Here is a 22,255-nt window from a genome sequence, read left to right on the forward strand (position 1 = left end):
CTCTCTCTCTCTCTCTCTCTCTCTCTCTTTCTCTTTCTCTTTCTCACTCTTTCTTTGATTCTGCCTTTCAAATAAATAAGTATTTTAAGAATAAAAGGACATGGATATACATTCATTGACAAAGACATTCTTTGTCCAGTCATCAAAGCGCTTTTATAGAAATAGGGCTTGGAGTTTAGTGGAAAAATCATTGGACAAGAAGATAATGAACACAAACACTAGCCCAGTATTTGGACACTCGTTTCCTTGTGTGCTAATAAAAGTTTCCATCATCTTTTTTTTTTTTTTTTTTTGACAGGCAGAGTGGACAGTGAGAGAGAGAGACAGAGAGAAAGGTCTTCCTTTTGCCATTGGTTCACCCTCAATGGCCGCTACCGCCAGCGCGCTGCGACCTGCACACTGTGCTGATCGAAGGCAGGAGCCAGGTGATTATCCTGGTCTCCCGTAGGGTGCAGGGCCCAAGCACTTGGGCCATCCTCCACTGCACTCCTGGGTGACAGCAGAGAGTTGGCCTGGAAGAGGGGCAACAGGACAGAATCCGGGCCCCGACCGGGACTAGAACCCCATGTGCCAGCGCCACAAGGTAGAGAATTAGCCTATTTAGCCACAGCACTGACCAAAAGTTTCCATCATCTTTCACAGTGTTCTGTGGCATCAGCTCTACTGGGACTGTACTCTATGAACTTTCTCTTCACATCTTGGTCCATGTAGATCTTTTCACCTGTCGGATAAAGGAACATAAATGGTTTCTCAGGAACAAAAGATCTCACTCTCACCTGCAACCACGGAGAGCTCAGAAGCCTAGCATTTTTATTTAATTTTTCCATCAGTTTAAGAAAGTCTTCATCTTTATAATCAAAGCGATTATGGAAAATAATGGAGCAGATCACATTGCAGGGAGCACAGCCCAGGATAAAGGTGGGATCACAGGGTGAGGCTGAAGAATCGAAAACAATTTTAAAACACCATTAAAATATACAAATAAAGCACATTATTTTTGTCCTACAAATTGCCTACAAATTCCGGTGACAGTAAAAAGAAATGGCACACATAAAATCAAACATCGCTTTACTGTAAGCCTGAGTTGACCATTACATCCCAGCTGGCTAAATAATGATATTTCTCTAATACTCAATTCACATTTAATGTTTTTATGTTCACATTTTTATCACAAGAGATCTGATATTTGAGAAGGAAAATGAAAACAGTTTAAAATTAATAATTCAAGTTTTCAAACTAGAATCAGTTACCTATGCAATGTCTGCAGACAATAAAGCACTGAAATAGTGTGCAGAAAATAGTGTGGGCCAGGAAACTTCTTAAAGCTAAAATAATGAATAGTCACAAATAATGAAAAAATATGTGTTGTGTTGAACCAGTAGGGAAGAACTGAAGAGACAGCTTATGGGTAAATTCATGTATTTTAAAGAAAAAATGTCAAAGCATGCATATAATATGAGAAAAAAAAACTAAAAAATGACCAGTAGAAGCAAGCTATTGGTCTAATGCTTATGACACAATTGAAGACAAAATGCATTCCAGATAGAGTGCTGGGTTCAACACTAGGCCCCACTCCTAACTCCACTTCCTGACAATTCAGACTCTTGGAGAGATCAAGTGATGGTTCAAATAGTTGAGTTCATGCCACTCAAGTGGGAGATCTAACTGAGTACCCCACTTCTGGCTCCATTAAAGGCCTGGCTATGTGGGAATCTGGGGAGTGAACTCGTAGATGAGATCTCTCTCTCTCTCTCTCTCTCTCTCTCTCTGAGCTCTTTCTGTGTGTTTATCTATATGTTTGACTTTCACTTTAAAGGAAAACTTTGAAAAATAAATAAGGAAAAAATAAGTTTCACTTGGATTTGTTTACTCAAAGGAGTAAAGTGTCAATTTTTTTTTTAATTTTCGATTCTCTTTATATACAGAGGATCAGTTTAGCACACATTAAGTAAAGATTTGAATAGTTTGCTCCCACACAGAAACATAAAGTGAAAAATACTGTTTGAGTACTAGTTATAGCATTAAATCTCAATGTACAGCACACTAAGGACAAAGATCCTACATGAGGAATATTGCACAGTGACTCCTGTTGTTGACTTAACAAATTGACACTCTTTTTTATGGCATCAGTAAGCACCCTAGGCTCTTGTCATGAGCTGCCAAGGCTATGGAAGCCCCCTGAGTTCAGTGACTCTGATCATATTTAGACAAGGCCATGGTCAAAGTGGAAGTTCTCTCCTCCCTTCAGAGGAAGGTACCTCCTTCTTTGATGACCCATTCTTTCCACTGGGATCTCACTCACAGAGATCTTTCATTTGGTTTTTTTTTTTTTCCCCAGAGTGTCTTGGCTTTCCATGCCTTAAATACTCTCATGGGCTTTTCAGCCTGATCCACATGCCTTAAGGGCTGATTCTTAGGCCAGAGTGCTGTTTAGGACATCTACCATTCTATGGGTCTGCTGTGTATCTCACTTCCCATGTTGGATCATTCTCTCCCTTTTTTATTCTATCAGCTAGTATTTGCAGACACTAGCCTTGTTTATGTGATCCCTTTGGTTCTTAGTCCTATCATTGTGATCAATTGTGAACAGAAATTGATCACTGGGACTAGTGAGATGGCATTGGTAAATGCCACCTAGATGGGATTGAATTGGAATCCCCTGGTATGTTTCTAACTCTACCGTTTGAGGTAAGTCAGCTTGAGCATGTCCCGAATTGCACATCTCTTCCCTTTCTTATTCTCACTCTTATGTTTAACAGCAATTACTTTTCAGTTAATTTTCAGCACTTAAGAATAATTGTGTATTGATTACAGTATTCAACCCAAAAGTATTAAGTAGAACAAACAAAAAAAATACTAAGAGGGATAACATATGAAGTTGCTCATCAACAGTCAGGGCAAGGGCTGATCAAGTCACCATTTCTCATAGTGTTCATTTCACTTTAACAGGTTTCCTTTTTGGTGCTCAGTTAGTTGTCACCTATCAGGGAGAACAAGTGCTATTTGTCCCTTTGGGATTGGCTTATTTCACTCAGCATACTGTTTTCCAAATTCCTAACAGATATCACTTTTCAGTTAAATTTAAACACCTAAGAATAATTGTGTGTTAATTACAGAGTTCAACCAATGGTACTAGAACAAAAAAAAATACTAAAATGGATAAAGTATTACATTGTACATCAACCGTCAGGACAAGAGTTATTTCAATCATATGTCTCAGAAAAAGGAAGCCAAAAATAAAAAAAAAATAATTGGAGTCTTTTTAAAATGAGTTTCAATGTTAAAGAAAAACAACAAATCAATTCTTAAGAAAGGAATAGCCAGTATCTCTAATTGCTTTCCATATTTAACATACTTGAACAAAGCTGCCTTTTAGTAGATTCTAACATATTGTTCCATACAATGCTAACAAACAAAAAAAGATGTTTTAATAAAATTTAAAATTTACCCATAAGTTAAGCCATTATTTTACAGGTAAAGAAATGAAAATACAAGAGAGGTGTTCATTTTAGCTGGGAGATCTGTAATGCAAATGTTATAATCAAGTTATCAACAAGTATTATATGAAAATTTCTCCCAAATAAATAGCTATAGACACTCTGTACCCCCCAATAAGTGTGTCTGGAATCGAGGTATTCACAATACATGGTGGGGTATAGGACATTAGGAGACTTGAGTTAGTTGTTTCTATATCACACTTTTTTAAAACTTTTTAACGTGTACAGAAATCTAAGTTTTTAGATGAAATTTTATTTTACCTCAAGGAGGTAGAGGATCATTTGGAAAACGTTGAGACCTGGGTATTTGTGTGTGTACCTATGTATTATTTATAAAACACCTAATTTTAGTTTTTTACTTTGCTTAGAAGTGAGCATTATAAGACAAGGAAATTTTTATCTGAGCTCATAATCAGACACATGGTGAACAACACATCATGGAGTAGTAGACTTTGTGGTGGTAGAAAAATTATAATCGCAATTTCTGACTCACATTCTAAAGACTAGAAGGAGAAAAGCAAAGTAGAAAAGAAACACTCTCTACTTTGGAAAATGAAATTAAGAGCTATTTTAACTCTGGAAATCTTGTTAAATAAATCATTTTATGGTAGAGTGTATGTGTATTATGTTACAGGATATATTTACTCAAAATTTAAATCAATAAAGGAAGTAGACACAACAAGGGGCAGCAATTTAGAAAAATATGGATGACAGAGCATAGTAAGTGACAAGAACTTTGTTAGGAATTGCCTAGGGAGACAATCTGCACGTAGCACCACTGGTGTCCAGCACTAATCACGGGCCTGGGGAAACCTCAGACATGTCAGTTAAGCTGAGCATGCAGATGTGAACGCCCACGAGGGGCAGTTCTTGTCCCTTAAGAGGCTGATGGGTCTTTGCCACCATATGCATTTGCCAAGTTTCCACCATGAAATGTTCTGCAATAGATAGCAGCATTCAGTCTATGGGGAAAATATTGCTCTTCAATACTTTCAGAAATTACATTCAAAAACTATAGTCATGATTTCTGATTGCAAATTATAGAACCTGGCTGGCACTGCAGCTCACTAGGCTAATTCTCTGCCTTTGGCACCAGCACCCTGGGTTCTAGTCCCAGTTGGGGCATTGGATTCTGTCCCGGTTGCTCCTCTTCCAGTCCAGCTCTCTGCTGTGGCTCGGGAAGGCACTAGAGGATGGCCCAAGTGTTTGGGCCATAAACCCGCATAGGAGACCAGGAGGAAGCACCTGGATCCTGGCTTCGGATTTGTGCAGCATGCCAGCTGTGGCAGCAATTTGGGGGGTGAACCAACAGAAAAGGAAGACCTTTCTCTCTGTCTCTCTCTCTCTCTGTCTAACTCTGCTGTCAAAATTTTTTTTTTTAAATTATAGAAACCGCTTGGGACAGAAGAGTATTAAGTTTATTTTTCTAACCACAATAGACTCAGAACCAGGCTGTACACACAACCAGATCCGTACAAACTCCCCACTTCTCTGCTCCAAACTTCCCCTCCCACCATGGGAGCAGCAACCAGGCCTCAGGATGAAGGCTATACCCACACTGCAAGGTTTCCCAGCGCAGCATATTAAGGGTGCAGTGTGAGGTCAGCGATGTGGGGTAAGGGTCACCCACCATTGGTTTTTCTCAGCTCCTCCACCAGGCAGCGGGGCTCCTCTTGAACTCGGTCCTCAATGCTCCTCTTCCCAATCCCGAAATTCCGCAGGGTCATGAGCGAGAAGCGTCGCATCTCCTTCCATCTTTTTGCATTGCTGAAAATGATTCCTGCCAGAATGAGAAACAGAAACTAGGAAGGAGGGAGATCCCAGCAAGTAGGAAGAAGCTGACATGAGGCAGCCACACAGATGGCCAAGCTCTTCTGGGGAGCTTTTGAAGTCTCTGTTTTCCATCATTTCCACCCTATTACCACTGTTACACACACACTCACACACACACACACACACACACACACACACTTACCAAGTCCCTTATTAACTTTATCAAGTATAGGCACACTGCCTCTTCCAGCAAACTCCTCTCCAAGATCAACCAGGGCTTCCTTCACTGCCTCGTATCCATGCAGCACCACAGTGGGCTTCATGCCCAGATACACAGTGAACACGGGGCCATAGCGTTCTGAGAACTGAGGAGAGAAATAAATATCACCAAAGAAATTACATGTCAGCCGCAGAGTGTGTCTGATTCAGATGGAAATTAGCATTGTCTATGTAGTCTCTTTATTCTGCCTTGGATTCAAATATTTTTATTTATAACTAAATATGATAGTGACTATTATGGCTGCCACTCCTGAATGACCTATGTTGCACCATACGCTGGCAGAAGTAGTTGGTATGCAGTTTACATTTAATTCTCAAATAATACACTGAACAACTTTATTTGCACTACTTTATAAATAAAGAAGCTGGCATCATAATAGGAGGCTCAAGTGGCTTTGCTGCAATGCTGGCCAGATCTCTTGCTTTGTCTGTCCAATGTTTCTGTCACTCTGTCTTTTGAGTAAATCAAATAAATCTTGAAGAAGTAGAATAAGAATGAGGAAGAGAATAGAACAAGACAGAGGAGAAGAAGAGGAAAAGGAAGAAAAGGAGGAGGAGAAGGAGGGAGGGGTGACAAGGGAAAGGTTGGGGTGAAAAGTAGGAGGAGCATCCAGAGGAGGAGGAGAAAGAAGAGAAGGAGAAGGAGAAGGAGAAGGAGAAGGAGAAGAAGAAGAAGAAGAAGAAGAAGAAGAAGAAGAAGCAGCAGCAGCAGCAGCAGCACCAGAGGCAGGGACAAGACAATGCAAGCAGCATCCCAGGGAGGAACAATTTCTTCTACCCTGTAAGATTCCAGGCCACACAGCAGGGTTTCTCAGAATCTAAAAGAATTATGATGCCACCAGTTGGCCACTGAATGTTTACTTCTTTCTTTCATTCACCTAGACTACTCCAGAACCCATAGCTTAATACCAGTTTTTATTGATTCTGCCGAGAAGTTCAAGATTCATGGATATTCTGAAAAAAGAAACCAAATGTATAATACAATAGATGATTTCTTGAATGAAATTTCTATCAGGAGCTCTTCACTTATCACTGATGTTCAGGCATATGGCTGAAATCAACGAAGGTGAGCATATGAAGAATTAAAAATTGTATATGTGTGGGTGTCAAAAGTTAAGCTTAAGCTTACAGGTTTAAACCTTCCTGGTGCAGCTGTGAAAATAAGACAGAGTAAGTAGCACCTTGACAGTAGGGACTCCATTTTGGAGCACTTGAGACTGCATTCTGGGAAAGCACCCCCCCCCCCACCGTGAGACTCTGGTCTGAAGCTATGATCTCAAATAGTCGGACAATAGCAGTGCACTACACCACCCTTGGCAACGCACAAAAACCCCCTAGCATGATTGCTCAAGCTTAAAAGTAGAAAGGTTGCACCTGGGTTACCTGGGCTAATAATGAAGATGTGATTTGTCTATGTCTTAAAATCATAATTGCTGATTGTAAGATTTTAGCAACCGCTTAGCAACCGTGTATTCTCTCCCCCCTCCCGATTTTGCAGTTTTTGCCTTTATAAACCCTATGCTGTAGTTCCTCACTGCTCCTCTGTCCTTGTCAGAGGGCCCCAACATGTTGGATCAATAAATTTAACCCTTTGCTGGTTGCATGAGAGGATAAGTCTCTTGGAGTCGTTCCTCGGGCGGTGGGCTTTTTCAGACCCTAACACATACTCCTGATTTTTGTCACTAAGTTATTTTTATTCTATCTACAGGGACCTAAATATTTCTTTACTCAACTCCTGAAATTGGTAGAAGAAGCATCAAAGCTTATAGGGAGCATTTTGATTTATAATCATCTGTTATAAGAGTGTGCATCGAGGAATAGATTTTATTTTAAAAAGAGTCTATCTATTTTCACTTTGCATGCCACAGGAGGAGCATAATGAATACTTACCTTAGTTAGGGATCTGCTGATGTCCTTAACATCTATCTGGAGAATATTTCCAATGATGGGGAAAGGAGTGGGGCCAGGAGGGAGCTTCCCCCTCCCGGAATTCTGCTTCCAGAGTGAAAGGAGAAGTAAACAGCAGAGCCCCAACACCAGGACCACAACTGGATCCATTCTCTTCTTTCTGGGATCCTTGTGAGCTGGGAAGCACAGGCTCTATGCCACTCTTGCTAATATGCTTCTCTGATGGGTCAAGCAACGATGCACTTTATCCTCTCTTCTGAGTGGACTTTGCCTCCATGACAGAAATGAAAACAACATAGTCCCATCAATTTGTTTCCTGTGCCCACTCGGGAAATTGTAATTTCATTATATTAGGCTGTGCCCATGTATTGGTAATTTAAAAAAAAAAAAAAACAGGTCCTTTCAATGTGCTGTCATAATACAGAATTAATTATGATACAACAAAATCATGCCAAATTCTATGTCTGTGTTATAATGACCAGTAGAGAATTTATGACTAAAGAAATCACAGTATGCTATGACTTGTATATCAATGTATTATATATATGCATATACAATATATATGTTAATGTGCCTTAAAGCTATGTCAAAAATTAAGCACTTAGTACTCAATGATGGCAGCTCTTCAAATATTTAATATACTCTACTAATATTATAGATAACTAAACATTAGAAAATAACCATAAACCATACCTATTGAACAAAAGCAATTACCAAGTCACTAGGTAAATCAAGTGGCATGATTTCCATGATTAAATTTTAAAAGGAAAACTCGAGAAAGCAGAGAATGTTAGTTTTTGTTTTTCAAATCAATAGAGATTCATAGACAACAGAGGACTTGGCCAGGGTCAAAGAGCTCACAAGTCACAGAAGGGAATTTGAGATTTTGTGTTCAATTTGGTCTGGATAATTGCTTTAAATACATTTTAATATAGCTTTTAAAACTTTATTTTTCTTTATTGGAAGGCAGAAAGAGAGAGAGAAAAAGAGAGAGAGTAAACAGACTTAGAGAATCATTTCCTGTATCTTTGTTCACTCCCCCAAATTCCAATGACAGCAAAGGCTGAGACAGGTGAAATCAGAAACCCAGAAGTCAATCCAGGTTTACCCCATGGGTGCAAGGGCCCCAGGAGCTGAGAAATCATATGCTGACCCCAGGTATAGCACTAGCATAAACCAGCTCAAACAGTGAAGCCAGGAATCAAACCCAAGCTTCTGGCATTGAATGCCTGTGTCAAAAGCAGCAGCTGAATGAATATGCCACATTGTCTATTCTGGGGGATTTCTATGAGATCTTCTGATTCCCATCTTGTGTACTATGTCCTACACAAAGGCAGCCTCCAGAACAACTTCAACAAATAAAGGAAAGGTAAAATATTATTTACTCTCAATAAACAACACACTATGTTCATAATAAAGCAGACATCGCACCCAATAGGAGGTCCTTTAATTGACTCCAAGGATAAAGAAATCACATGTGCTCACATGAGCAGAAAAAGACAGGGTTCTTCACTTTAAATCACTGTTGAGGAAAGCTTGGTTGGTGCCAAAAAGAGAAGAGACAATCTCAGAGAATTTGCTGGAAACTCTTGGGAAACTAAAACTACCCTCACCTCAAGATCAACTCTAGCCAAGGATGATTCTGTTGGTTTGGGCCTGTCATGGTCTGAAATGAAAAGTGAAATAATGCAGCAATTCAGGGAAATAATAGAAAGAATGCTCTTGCAGATGCAATAGAGGAGGAGAGGAAGGGAAATCATTCAGTGGACCCACAGCTCAAAGAACCACAACTTGTTGACCTGAGCAGGAGGTGACACTGTGTTCATGAGAATCTAAACCTCACTGAAAGATAAACGTTACTAGATCACCAACGACTATGCTTATACAAAGGCATGTTCTTACAGTATCATCAGATGTTTCTGTAAATTGGCTAGTGCTATTATTTCTAAAATTATTCGCAAAAATTAAGCTTTGTCTTGAAACACCTTAGAGAATGTTTTGTTGGTCATGAATAGAGAGATTCTGACAATTAACAAAGAGTTTCACACCCTACACATTATTTGGATTCTGTTAACTTTGCCTAAAAAAGGTAAAATCATTCCATTTGAGGGATGAGAAACGTGGCCTGGGAGATTCAGTCCCAAGATCAAAGACACACAAACTGCTGATGTTCGACTTCTGAACTGATTCCATGTGTTCCATGTGTTGCTCTGTTCTTTGAAAAAGGCATTCAGTTCAACTGGGTTCACCAACATTTTCAGAGTGTGCTTTGATTCACTATTGTGTGATTCACTCTAACCTGTGGCTTTCATAATCAACATGAATTTAGTGAATGATTACCACAATAATTGATCAAAATCAGGTTCAATACGGTTTAGAACTTGAACAGTTCCACTTCTTGATTCATGCAACATTCAGGAGAAAGAGAAGAAATTTTCTGCCTAATTCACATAGTTCTAAACTCTTAACAGAACATCACCAATTATTTTGTGTTCTCTGACCTCTGTCACTCTCTGTACAGCAATCACATTACTCCTTGAACATATGTGACCCTGCTCTTCTTCTCCTCCTTTCCCATGAGTTGACATCTTGCCTGGACTGTTTATATGCACATAGTGTTTATAAAAATCATGGATAATCTTTTTTGAAAAGGAGAGAGATGGACTGGGAAAGAAAGGTGAGAGAGAGAGACCACCCATCTGCGGGTTACTCCTCTAATGTCCATAGTATCTGGTGATGTGTTAGACTAAAATTGAGAGCCAGGAACTCGACACAAGACAACCACGTAGGTAGCATGGCCCCAGGAATGTGAGTCAAGCCTGCATCCTCTCAGGGTGTGCATTCTCAGGACAATGGAATGGAGAGCAGCACTGAGACTGAAACTCAGGCCCTGCTAGGGAATGCAGGAGTCCCAAATGGCACATTAAGTGTTACACCAAACACTAGTCCCACGATCATATAAAATCCAAAGATAAAAGTGATGTCTGAGATCAACTATTCCAAATTTATTTATTTATTTATTTATTTGTTTGTTTGTTTTTGACAGGCAGAGTAGACAGTGAGAGAGAGAGAGAGAGACAGAGAGAAAGGTCTTCATTTTTGCCGTTGGTTCACCCTCCAATGGCAGCCGCAGCTGGCGTGCTGCGGCCGGCGCATCACGCTGATCCGAAGGCAGGAGCCAGTTACTTCTCCTGGTCTCCCATGGGGTGCAGGGCCCAAGCACTTGGGCCATCCTCCACTGCACTCCCTGGCCACAGCAAAGAGCTGTCCTGGAAGAGGGGCAACCGGGACAGAATCTGGCGCCCCGACCGGGACTAGAACCTGGGGTTCCGGCGCTGCTAGGCAAAGGATTAGCCTGTTGAGCCACGGCGCCGGCCCCAAATTTATTTTGATGTTCAGAAATGAGCAATTCTTACCTCAGTGATATATAGTGTCATCAGTACATCAGTAAAAGTGATTGTCTTAGAATCCCAGTGTTCCAGACTGGTGCTGTGGCATAATGCGTAAAGCCACCACCTGCAGTTCAGCATCGTCATTGGCTCCAAATCAAGTCCCAGATGCTCCATTCTGTGAGTCTGCTGTGTGAATTGCTTCCCATGTTGGAATATTTGCTCCTTTTTAATTCCATTTGTGTTACCAAAAACTTAATCCAATCTATATGATCAGTTTAACACTTAATCCTATCCAAATGCTGACTTTAACACTTAAAATGCTATTTTTACCACTGAGCTTAAAGGGATTTGGTATCCCATGGTAAGTTTGTAAACTGTACTGTTAGATGTAAATTTTTGCAAATATATGCAGAACTATACAATTTTACAGTTGCAAACTATACATTTCACAGGTACAACAGTTAATATTCCCACAATGCTGACCCATCCACCCATACTCCCACCCTTCTTCCTCCTCTTTTTTTTTAAAAAAAAAAAAAAACTTTTATTTGGTAAATCTAAATTTCTTAAGTACAGTTTATGGATTACAATGGCTTTTCCCCCCCATAACTTCCCTCCCACCTGCAAACCTCCCATGTCTCGCTCCCTCTCCCATTCCATTTACATCAAGATTCATTTTCAATTCTCTTTATATACAGATCAATTTAGTATATAATAATATTTTATCAGTTTGCACCCACACAGAGCATAAAGTGTAAAATATTGTTTCAGTACTAGTTATAGTGTTAATTCACATTGAACAACATATTAAGGCCAGAGATCTTACATGAGGAGTACGCAAACAGTGACTCCTGTTGTTGACTTAGCAATTTGACACTCTTTTTTATGGTGTCAGTAATCTCCCTAGGCTCTCCTCCTCTTTTTCTAATTCAAACTCTTGATTTTACTAATATCATTTTCAATTTACACTATACAAATATGATTAACTCTATGTTGAATAAAGTGTTCAACAAAATACTATGAAGGAGAACAAAAAACTGCTCCTCGACGGTCAAAACAAGGACTGTTCAAAGTCATTGATTCCCAGCACTTATTTTAATATAAGGAATACTAATTTCCTGCATTTCATACATACAAATTTACGAACATAGTGATTCCTCCACACTACCATCCTTGACCACACAATTCATATTTTAATATCATAACCTCCTGTATTCCTCACTTCCAGGTTTCCTAGTACCCTGGCCAGTGATCAGCACTGCCTCCTTGCAGTCCACCTTCTACCCTGGCTACTTTTTGCTCAGGAGACTTGCCCCACAGCACCCAAGAACCTGAGGCCGCTGCTCCAGTTCACTCACTTCCACCTCCAATAGACTCATGGCCAAGTACAGGGAACTCAATGTGACTGGAGCCAAACAGTACACTGGAGTGTGTCTGGTCAAGGTTTCTAAAAATTTTTCACCGCAATGGACTTAAGTACCTGAAAGAGATGAAGTTGAGAAACTGCGGATTTCCAAGAATCAAGGAAGAACTATGGCGTCCTTTACTTTGGATGAAGATCTTTCAAATATTCATTATTCTGGTGAGAAACCCCCTTCAGTCAGTACACCTCAAAATCCTCCATCTACCTTCCAAACTGCTGGATGGTAAACAGTGTTTACCGAGAGCTCAATGGAGAGGTTGTCTCTGGAAGGAGCTGGAATAAAGCGCTGAGTGCCAACATGCTGATAATGAGAATTACATGAAATTGAAGAGATGGCAAGCAGAGGAATCTCCCAAAGCAGTAAGAACATCCCAACAACTAGGTTGTTCTTTTACTTTGGAATGTCTAACTGCGCACTCAGCTCTGTGCCCTTCCCTGGGTGGTCAACATTCTCTACATCTCTTGCTTCCACATTTCCTGCATTCTGTTCCCCCAAGGGAGCTTCTAGGTCTTTGAATTTGAGCCACTGTCCTGCAGACAAGTGGTCTGATTCTGCACACTAGTCCCACAGCTCGCTGTGGAAATCCTGAGCTTTTCATCAGTTGCCCTTAGTAGTTTCTATTGCGTTTTGACTTCTGTGTTTTGCTGGAAGTGGTTTCATATTCCAGAGCCCTGATCTTTCTTGCAGAAGTTGAAATAAATTGTTGTTTTCTGAATAGTGAGAATTTTTCCCAGGATTTTTTGCTACCTTGCATATAACCCGATGTATCAGGGGTGTGGACCTGTCCATGTAAGCAGACACTTCTGAATATTCATTTTCTTGTAAATGTGAAGAAAACTGATTGTGGGTTTCAATTATGTTGCAGCTAATGTTGATAAGCTAATGCCAGGTTTTTGTCTTACTGTGATGACCACTCTAAAAAATGCTGTCTTAATGCAGAGAGAGGTGAATACTTGAATCATGACAGCACCCTCCACTTCAACCATGGACATGGTGTAAACAGTGAGAAATGCTCCCTTATCACCAGTGAATCTACACTGAATGTCTTCAGCATTTGCTGCCCTTCCCACAAGTGCAGATCCTCAACAGGATGAAGTCCATGCATCATGTCCCAGTCTGGTGCAGAGGCCCATGTGACACAATGGCTAGTTGCATCACACCACACCATGGAGGTTACTGAGCTGAGCCCCACCTTAAGCAAACCTGCACCAACCGTGAGGGCTGATCATGCATCATGGATTGAAGTGGAGGAAACTAAATAAAATTAAATATTATAGGAGTTAATGGATAGACAATGCCTCTAAAGATTGGGAGTTGCAGACAACAGTTCAGATGAAGAGAGTTTCTTCTCTTTCAAATAGGAATGAAGCATAGCTGGTATGAAGGTGGCACAGAAACAAATCCGTTGACAACTGCAGTGATGTCCATGTACTTTGGCTCAACCGGAGATTGCAGTTCAAAGTTCTGCAAAATGGAGGCCAGGCCCTCTCCCACACAGATCCGTTTTCCTGAAAATAACAAACAGAGAGAGGTGTTAGTAAACTGGCACAGGTGCAGTCTCTTATCTGTGGCGTGATCTAAATTCTATGCCCCGGTACCCGCCGCCATTACTGACATTCTATGCCCCGGTACCGGCCGCCATTACTGAAAGCCAGGTAGCCACATGGCCCAAACTACCTGTGCCAAGCTCCACCCCCAACCTAATGGGATTGGCTAATTCCTACCTCACTGCCCACCCCCTGGAAAAACTATATTAGACATCCATCCCAGACATGCATTCTCTTTTTCCTTCGCTGCCCCTTCACTCCGGTTTGTAGGGTGTTTCCCAATAAACCCTTTCCCTTACTCTGGTGTTCGGTGTGTTTTATGATGGCTAACATTAATATATAACAGAGGGCGATCACTTGCAGGTCTGTAACTCTGAATGTAACAAACACTGTGTTAGTAACTGGTACAAAGAAAATAGATGGTAATTGATGGATGCATGGATGTGTGGATGGATGCATGGATGAAAGTTTGGAAAGGTTTGTATAGACAAATGTATAAGGCCTGGCACACTTCTCTCTCCTCTTAGCCCTAGCCATGCACATTTTTCAGCAACTTTGATGCACAAATTTCAGGTTTTGCATTCTACTGTTTTTTCTGACTGCATAAGAACAGTTTTCTGATCCTTTCATTCATTATGTCCTTAATACTGTGCTTCATTTCTCTTCTGTCCATTACGTCTATTTCTTTTGGGCCAGATGAAATGTCATCTTTACTATCAGAATGTTGGGTACTCCACACCATGCCTCACAATTGGATATGAGAGAGCAAGAACCAGGTATCTTTTCTCCATACTTCCTCCCTACCCCCTGCAGAGTATGCATCCCTCTCGTACAGCACTAAAAACAATGGAAACTGATTATCTTTACTCAACTAGTCACTAATTTGGGTGAGGTCTTTGAGTACTGTTCTGTGCTTGCTTATACTTATATCTCCAGACAAGACTCTGCAGGGTGAGAGACACCACATAGAAGAATTTCAATGAAGTTGTGGAGTTGAACATCTTTATCATGGTGTGTGACAGGAAGTCTTCTCAATTTTACCTTCTAGGAAGATATCTTAGGTATCCCGAGTATGCATCTAGAGGAAGAATTCAATCAACCTATAGTTTAGATTTCTCAGGGTGGAAGGAATGTGTCAACAACCCAGAGCCTCAGTAACCTGGTGAATAATGAGGATGTATTGTGAGCAGAGAAAGTCCATGGACATTGCGGGTTGTGCTCCTGATCGTGTACAAAAAGGAATTTACCAGTTCCCTAGACGGTAGCATGGTACCAAAAAGTTTTCTAGTTCCAAAACCAGAAAAAATACTGCAAAGAAAGAGAACTAGAGACCAAAATCCCAGATGAGCATTTAGCAAGAATTCTCAGATGAATACTAGCTATTCAAATCCAACATTTCAGAATCAGTATTCAATTGAACCAAGTGAGATTTAACCCTGGTATGCAGACAAGGTACACCATATGCAATTCAATAAGTGAGATTCATCATATTAACAATTGTGAAATAAAAACCATATGATTAACTCAATAGGTGCAGAGAAATCCTTTAATAATATAAAGCACCATTTCATGATCCAAACTTTAAGGAAAATGTGTATAGAAGGATCATTCCCATATAAATATATAGGACAAACCAACATCCAGCATCATATTCAATGTGAAAAAATTGGAAGCATATCCATTAAGATGTGGAACAAGACAAAGAGGTCCACTTTCACCATTACTATTCAATACAGTTCCAGAAATTTTGTCAGAGCTATTGTGCAATAAAGAAATCAAAGGGATACAAATTGGAAAGCAGGAAGTCAAAGTCTCCCTGTTTGCAGATGACATGATCCTTTATTTAAGGGAACCAAATGACTCCACCAAGGGACTATTGGAACTCATGAGAGAATCTGCAGGATATAAAATCAATACATAAATACATCAGTAATATTTGGATACAAAGACAATGCCATGGTTGAGAAAGAAATTGTAAGATTAGCTTCATTGAAAATAGTTACAAAAATTTAAATATCTTGAAATATTTTTTTGATAGGCAGAGTGGACAGTGAGAGAGACAGAGAGAAAGGTCTTCCTTCTGTTGGTTCACCCCACAATGGACGCTGCAGCCGGCATTCTGCTGCCAGCGCACCACGCTGATCCAAAGCCAGGAGCCAGGTGCTTCTCCTGGTCTCCCATGGTGTGCAGGGCCCAAGCACTTGGGCCATCCTCCACTGCACTCCTGGGCCACAGCAGAGAGCTGGACAGGAAGAGGAGCGACCAGGACAGAATCTGGTGCCCCAACTAGGACTAGAACCCGGTGTGCCTGCACCGCAGGCAGAGGATTAGCCTATAGAGCCATGGCGCTGGCCTTGAAATAAATTTAACCAAGGGTGTGAAAGATCTCTACAATGAAAATGTTAAAAAATTAAGTAAAAATAGAAAAATACATAAAAAATGGAAAACTCTTCCATTTTCTTCTATTGTAAAGCATAATATCATAAATGTCCATACCACCCCAAACAATTTGAAAAATACCAAGGACATTCTTTTCAGATCTTGAAAAAATTTATGCTAAAAATCATATGTAAACATAAGGAATCCCTATGTTTATTTTACCTCAATTCATAGTAGATAAGCTTTAGACTGAACTCAGCTTTCCATCACCTAATGACTGGATAAAGAAACCATGATTATATGCATACTGTTGAATATACTGTGTGATACACATAAAAAGTGAATTCCTAGCTTTAGCGATAGAAACCTTATGTTTAGTTAAATTAGCCAGTCCCAAAATGACAAGGGAAAATGGAGGTCACTCAACTCAAATGCTTAGTAACTTCTGTATTATTGCCAGATTGTCTGAACTTGAGTCACCTTGTATTTGATGTAAATGAATCATTTTTTAAGCCAGCATTAACTACATTTCCTTCTGTTTACACACAGCATAATCTTAATAAATAATTATATCAGTAAGTTAGGAGCACCTCATGAAATTATTTCATGCCCAATATAGAGTTCACAATTTTCGCCTTCTGCCAAAACTTGATATGGAATCAATTGTACCTGCAAGTTCATTACGAAGCTAAAAGTATGTAAAGCTGATATGGCAGCAAAACCTAGAATGATAAAAGGTTCCTCAAGAAATGATGAGGTCAGCACCACTGTGTCCAGAAGGGAAGCAACTGGCAAGATGGACGGGGGACACACACAGGAATGAATCGGGAGGTACAAGTTGAAGAGACGCTGTGGTCATGAAGATACATCTGAGACGTTCATTGTGCACACTGACCAAGGACAGAATAGGAGTAGTGCTGATGCCAGGACTAATGGACTAACTGTATGGGGTTCTCACACACTGTATGTTAGGAGAGAATAAGCCATTGAAAAGGACATGCGCGTTTGGAAAGGACTGAAAAGATTGCATGACAGAGAACCTATCGGAAGGAGAAATTTTTAAATATTGAGGACAAGAGATCATTTATATTTATAGTTTTAGTTTTCTAACCAGTCCCTCAGTAGGCATTATATTAATGAAGTTTTTATAATATCGAAATGATCTGTGCATATCAGTGTTATATAATCAATACTCTGAAAATAAACTAAATCCTCTCAGCACATACATTTGCTACACAAAGACACACAAAAAAATAGCAAAGTGGTAGGCTTTCCATAAAATAGAGCAGTAATACTGCTATGATGGCAATTCTAGAGCAATGCCACAAGCATGCTATCAGGAAGTTCAGGAATCAGTCCCTGCAGGAAAAGAAAATCACTGACCTTGAAACATCTGTCTGGGGAAAGTATTTCAGGACTCTGGGTTCTCATCAGACACTTGCAGCCTTCAGGCTAGTGCTTGATGAAGAACTTGTCTGCTGTATTTCTGGGAATTTTGGCGTTTCTCGTATAAGTAGAGGCCAACATACGTCGTACCTCAGCTCTGTGGCAGGCAATTTTGGGGCCAGTGTCCTATGCTGCTGTGTGGCTTTCTGGTCCCAGACTGGGCAAGGGGAATTTTTTCCTTTAAAAATAAGGAGTTGTGCCTTTTGGTTGCTGATGGGCTGGGCATTGTTTCAATCCCATGTGCTCCAACAACTTCTCCAGGGCATTAAGTGAGGAATTTAAAGAAGCACAATGACTTTAACATTTTTTTTTTCTATTTTTACTGGACCCGATTTTAACAAAATCTGTCACACACTGACCAGTAGCAGAGAAAACAGAACAAGATCCAAGTGACCACATGACAGGAAATATAACCTTTGGTAAAATAATTTAATATTTTCTAAATAAATATGTAATTGCAGGCTTTGTCAAGGTAAAATACAATTTGTGTGATGCAGAAAATTATCATTTCCAGAATTGACATATTATGTCCATTTCTCAACAAAAAATTACATGGTATACAAAGAAGCAAGAAATATGACCCATTCAGAATTTAAAAATGATTTTACAGGGACAACACTCTAGCACTGTGGGCAAAGCCACCACCTGCAGTGCTGGTGTACCTTTTGAGCGCCAGTTCGAGTCCTGACTACTCCTCTTCTGATCCAGATCTCTGCTATAGCCTGGGAAAGCAGTAAAAGATGATCCAAGTCTTTGAGCCTTTGCACCCACTTGGGAGACCTGGAGAAAGCTCCAGGCTCCCAGCTTCGGTTTGGTATAGCTCCGGCCATTGCGGTCATCTATGGAGTGAACCTGTGGCTAGAAGACCTTTCTCTCTCTCTCTCTCTCTCTCTCTCTCTGCCTCTGCCTCTGCCTCTCTCTGCTCTGCCTCTCTGTAACTCTACATTTCAACTAAATAGATAAATATTTTAAAAAAATGATTTTACAGAAGTAATTTCTGAGGAAACAAAGTCATTGGTCTCATGATAAAATCTTAAAGTTAAATTTCTAAAATGTTCAAGAGCTGAAGAAAATTATATACAAAGAATGAAATACAGTTACAAGAATATGTGTGAAAAAGTAGAATATAACAATAATGAGAAAGAAAATAAAGGAAAAACAAAGAGAAACTCAGAATTTGAAGATATACTAAGAGATAAGTATTCCTGTTAAGAATAACTATGCGCAGCTGGCACTGTGGTGTAGCAGGTAAAGTCACCTCCTGCAGTGCCAGCATCCCATATAGACACCACTTCAAGTCCCGGCTTCTCCACTCCCAGTCCAGCTCCTGCTAATGCTCTTGGGAAAGTAGTGGGAGATGGCCCAAGTGCTTGGGCTCCTGCCCACTTGTGGGAAAACAGGTAGAAGCTCCTGGCTCCTGGCTTTGGATTGGCATAGCTCTGGATATTGCAGACATTTGGGGAGTGAACCAGTGGATGGCAGATCTCTCTCGTAATGTCTGTAACTCTGCCTTTCAAATAAATAAATAAATATTTAAAGAAAATAATTAAAAAAGAGTAAATATATAGGTAATGGTAAAAATTAATATTTTTATGTTTTTAATATGTGTTTTTAAATAAATCTTATAGCGAAATTATAAATATATGTTACTGGATATAACATAAAAAGATACAGTGTATAATAACAACATTATGCCAAGTAGGAAAAGCCAGTCCCAGAAGGAAAAACATTTTGTGTTTCCAGTTATAGGTACCTAGAATAGCTAATACCAGGAAACAGCACGTAGAATGATGGTTGACAGGGACTGGAGAGCAAGAAATTATTATTTAATAGATATTAAGTTTCTGTTTTGTAGAATAAAATAATTCTGGTATGGATGGTGGTGATAGTTACAAAACAAAGTGAATGTGCTCAATGGGACCAAATGTTGCTCCTCTTAAATAATTAGTTTAACAACTTTTCTGTTATGCACATTTTGCCACACTTTAAACTTCTTTATGTATTATACATCCTAATCAAATATAATTTATCCAAGAAATTCAGGGGTGGTTAAAAGAAAAGCGATCAGTGTAGGATAAGCCATTTTTAGAATGTGGAAAAAAAATCATCTTAACAGATTTTTAAAAAGCATTAGCAGTAAGAGTTCAAGTTGCCAGAATAGGAAGGGAGCTTACTGCTCTATAGGGAAAGATAGTTAAAAAAAATTGAAGATACTGCATTCCAAGGGGAAAGTTAGGGAGAAAACTGTGGTGGAAATTCTCCAGACAGAATCTATGCGGAGGGCACAGACGCACAGCATGAACATGGACACAACACGGGAACTCAGCGGCTGGGCGCCTAAGAGAAAACAGCTATGGAAAGTGAGGTGAGATCATACTGTAGCAGCCCATGCTACTGGCAATATAGCTGGGGGGAGAACCTACCATGAGTCTGTCCTGGAGCCCTGTGGGGGACTCAATACTTGCTAACATAGTGGGCAAAAGAGGAACATTTCTCCCTCCCATAACTTCCACAACAGCACTTGGCAACTGAGTGACAGAGGATGGATGCAATTTTGGATACAGGTAACAGCTACACCAGCTCTTGTGTGCACAGCAACTAGTTGAGACGAGACAGATGCCAACTGTGAATTGGAGAGGGAGGAGGATGAGGAATGGGAGAGTGGGTGGGAGGGCTGGTATGGTGGGAAGAATCACTATATTCCTAATGTTGTATGTATGAAATGCATGAAGTCTGTATTCTTTAAATAAAATGTTTCTTTGGGGAAGTAAATAATCAATCAATCAATAAATCTTTAAAAATAAATAATTAAATAAATAAATAGAAACAACAAAGAGATCTATAGACCAATATCTCTGATGAACACAGACACAAAAATCCTTAACAAAATATTAGCTAATCAGATCCAACAACACAGCATAAAGGTCATTCACCTGGACCAAGTGGGACTTATCCCTGACATGCAGAGATGACTTAACATTCACAAATCAACCAATGTGATGCATTACATTAACAAAAAAACTAATATTATCATTACAATAAATGCAGAGAAAGCGTTTGATAAAATATGACATCCTTTCATGATGAAACACACTTTCATGAAGAAAACATTAAGGAAATTGTGTATAGAAGAAAAATTCTTAAGCATAATCAAGGCAATCTATGATAAATCCACAGTCAGATTCTTATTGAGAGGTAAAAAATTACAAGCATGTCCAATAAGATCCGAAATGAGACAAGGATGTCTACTATCACCATTGCTATTAAATATAGCACTGGAAGTTTTAGTCAAAGCCATTAGAAAAGAAAAAGAAATCAAAGGGACACAAATTGGAAATGAGGACGTCAAACTACCCTATTTGCAGATGACATGATTCTATATATAGGGGATCCAAAATACTCCACTAAGAGACTATAGAGACTTATAAAAAAAAGACTATGGCAAAGTTGGCAGACACAAAATCAGCACACAAATATCAATGCCTTTGTATACACAGAAAATTTGATAGCTGAGAAAGAACTTCTAAGATCAATTCCATTCACAATAGCTACCAAAAAATAAATAGCTTGGAACACATTTGACAAAGGATGTCAAAGACCAATACAATGAATATTACAAAACAATAAAGAAAAAAAGTAGGAGAAGATACAAAAAAAATGGGAAAATCTTCCATGTTTATGGATTAGAAGAATCAATATCATCAAAATGTCCATACTACCAAAAACAATTTATGGATTCAATCTGATCCCAAACAAAATACCAAGGACATTCTCCTCAGATCTTGGAAAAATAATTCTACAATTCATATGGAATCACAAGAGACCACAATAGATAAAGCAATCTTACACAACAAAAACAAAACAGGTGGCATCACAATACCAGATTTTAAGTCACACTGCACAACTACACAGCAATTATCATCAAAATAGGCTAGTACTGACAAAAAAAAGAAATATAGACCAATGGAACAGAACAAACTCCAGATATCAGTCCATGCTTCTACAACCAGCTAATCTTTGACGAAGGAGCTAAAACCAATCCCTGGAGTAAGGACAGTCTCTTAAACAAAATGGTGCTGAGAAAATTGGATCTCCACATGCAGAAATATGAAATAAGACCATACCTTCTACTTTATATAAAAACTCACTCAAAATGAATCAAAGACCTAAATTTATGACCCCATAGCATCAAATTACTAAATAACATTGGAGAAACTCTGCAAGTCATTGGCATAGGCAAGGACTTCTTGTAAAAGACCCCAGAATCACAGGCAATCAAAGCCAAAATTGAAGTGGGATTACATCAAACTAAGAAGCTTTTGCACTGCAGAAGAAACAATCAACAAAGGGAAGAGGCAACCAACAGAATGGGAGAAATTATTTGCAAACTATGCAACTGATAAAGGCTTCACATCCAGAAACTATAAAGAGCTCCACAAATTCCACAACAACAAAACAATCAACCCAGTGAAGAAACGGGCAAAGGAATTGAACAGGCATTTTTCAAGAGAGGAAATTCAAATGGCCAACAGATACTTGAGCACATGCTCAGGATCACTAGCCATTAGGGAAATGCAAATCAAAACCACAATAAGTTCTCACCTCACACC

General features: G+C 39.5%; 2 protein-coding genes across 10 annotated transcripts in view; both read right to left on the minus strand.

The window, feature by feature from the left end:
* Positions 1–11,007, minus strand: part of LOC138842990 (cytochrome P450 2C5-like) — a 42,177-nt gene extending 31,170 nt beyond the window's left edge. For 2 of the 8 annotated variants that reach the window (XM_070057561.1, XM_070057562.1), the window contains exons 1-4: positions 7,440–7,703; positions 5,473–5,635; positions 5,128–5,277; positions 777–937 (exon numbers count right to left, since the gene is read on the minus strand). In XM_070057561.1, coding sequence (XP_069913662.1) covers positions 777–937; positions 5,128–5,277; positions 5,473–5,635; positions 7,440–7,607 — 642 coding nt within the window. In that variant the 5' untranslated portion in view covers positions 7,608–7,703. Of the gene's footprint in view, positions 1–776; positions 938–5,127; positions 5,278–5,472; positions 5,636–7,439; positions 7,729–10,873 lie in introns of those variants that run through there. The other 6 variants (XM_008270230.4, XM_070057558.1, XM_070057563.1 and 3 more) reach the window with 5 other exon arrangements.
* Positions 11,008–11,503: 496 nt separating this feature from the next.
* LOC100349948 (cytochrome P450 2C4-like) overlaps positions 11,504–22,255 on the minus strand; it is a 38,400-nt gene continuing 27,648 nt past the window's right edge. The window contains exon 6 of one of the 2 annotated variants that reach the window (XM_070057564.1): positions 11,504–13,781. In XM_070057564.1, coding sequence (XP_069913665.1) covers positions 13,627–13,781 — 155 coding nt within the window. In that variant the 3' untranslated portion in view covers positions 11,504–13,626. The remainder of the gene's footprint in view (positions 13,782–22,255) is intronic. The other variant, XM_070057565.1, reaches the window with a different exon arrangement.

Source organism: Oryctolagus cuniculus, chromosome 15, assembly GCF_964237555.1.
Source record: "Oryctolagus cuniculus chromosome 15, mOryCun1.1, whole genome shotgun sequence".
Taxonomy (NCBI): domain Eukaryota; kingdom Metazoa; phylum Chordata; class Mammalia; order Lagomorpha; family Leporidae; genus Oryctolagus; species Oryctolagus cuniculus.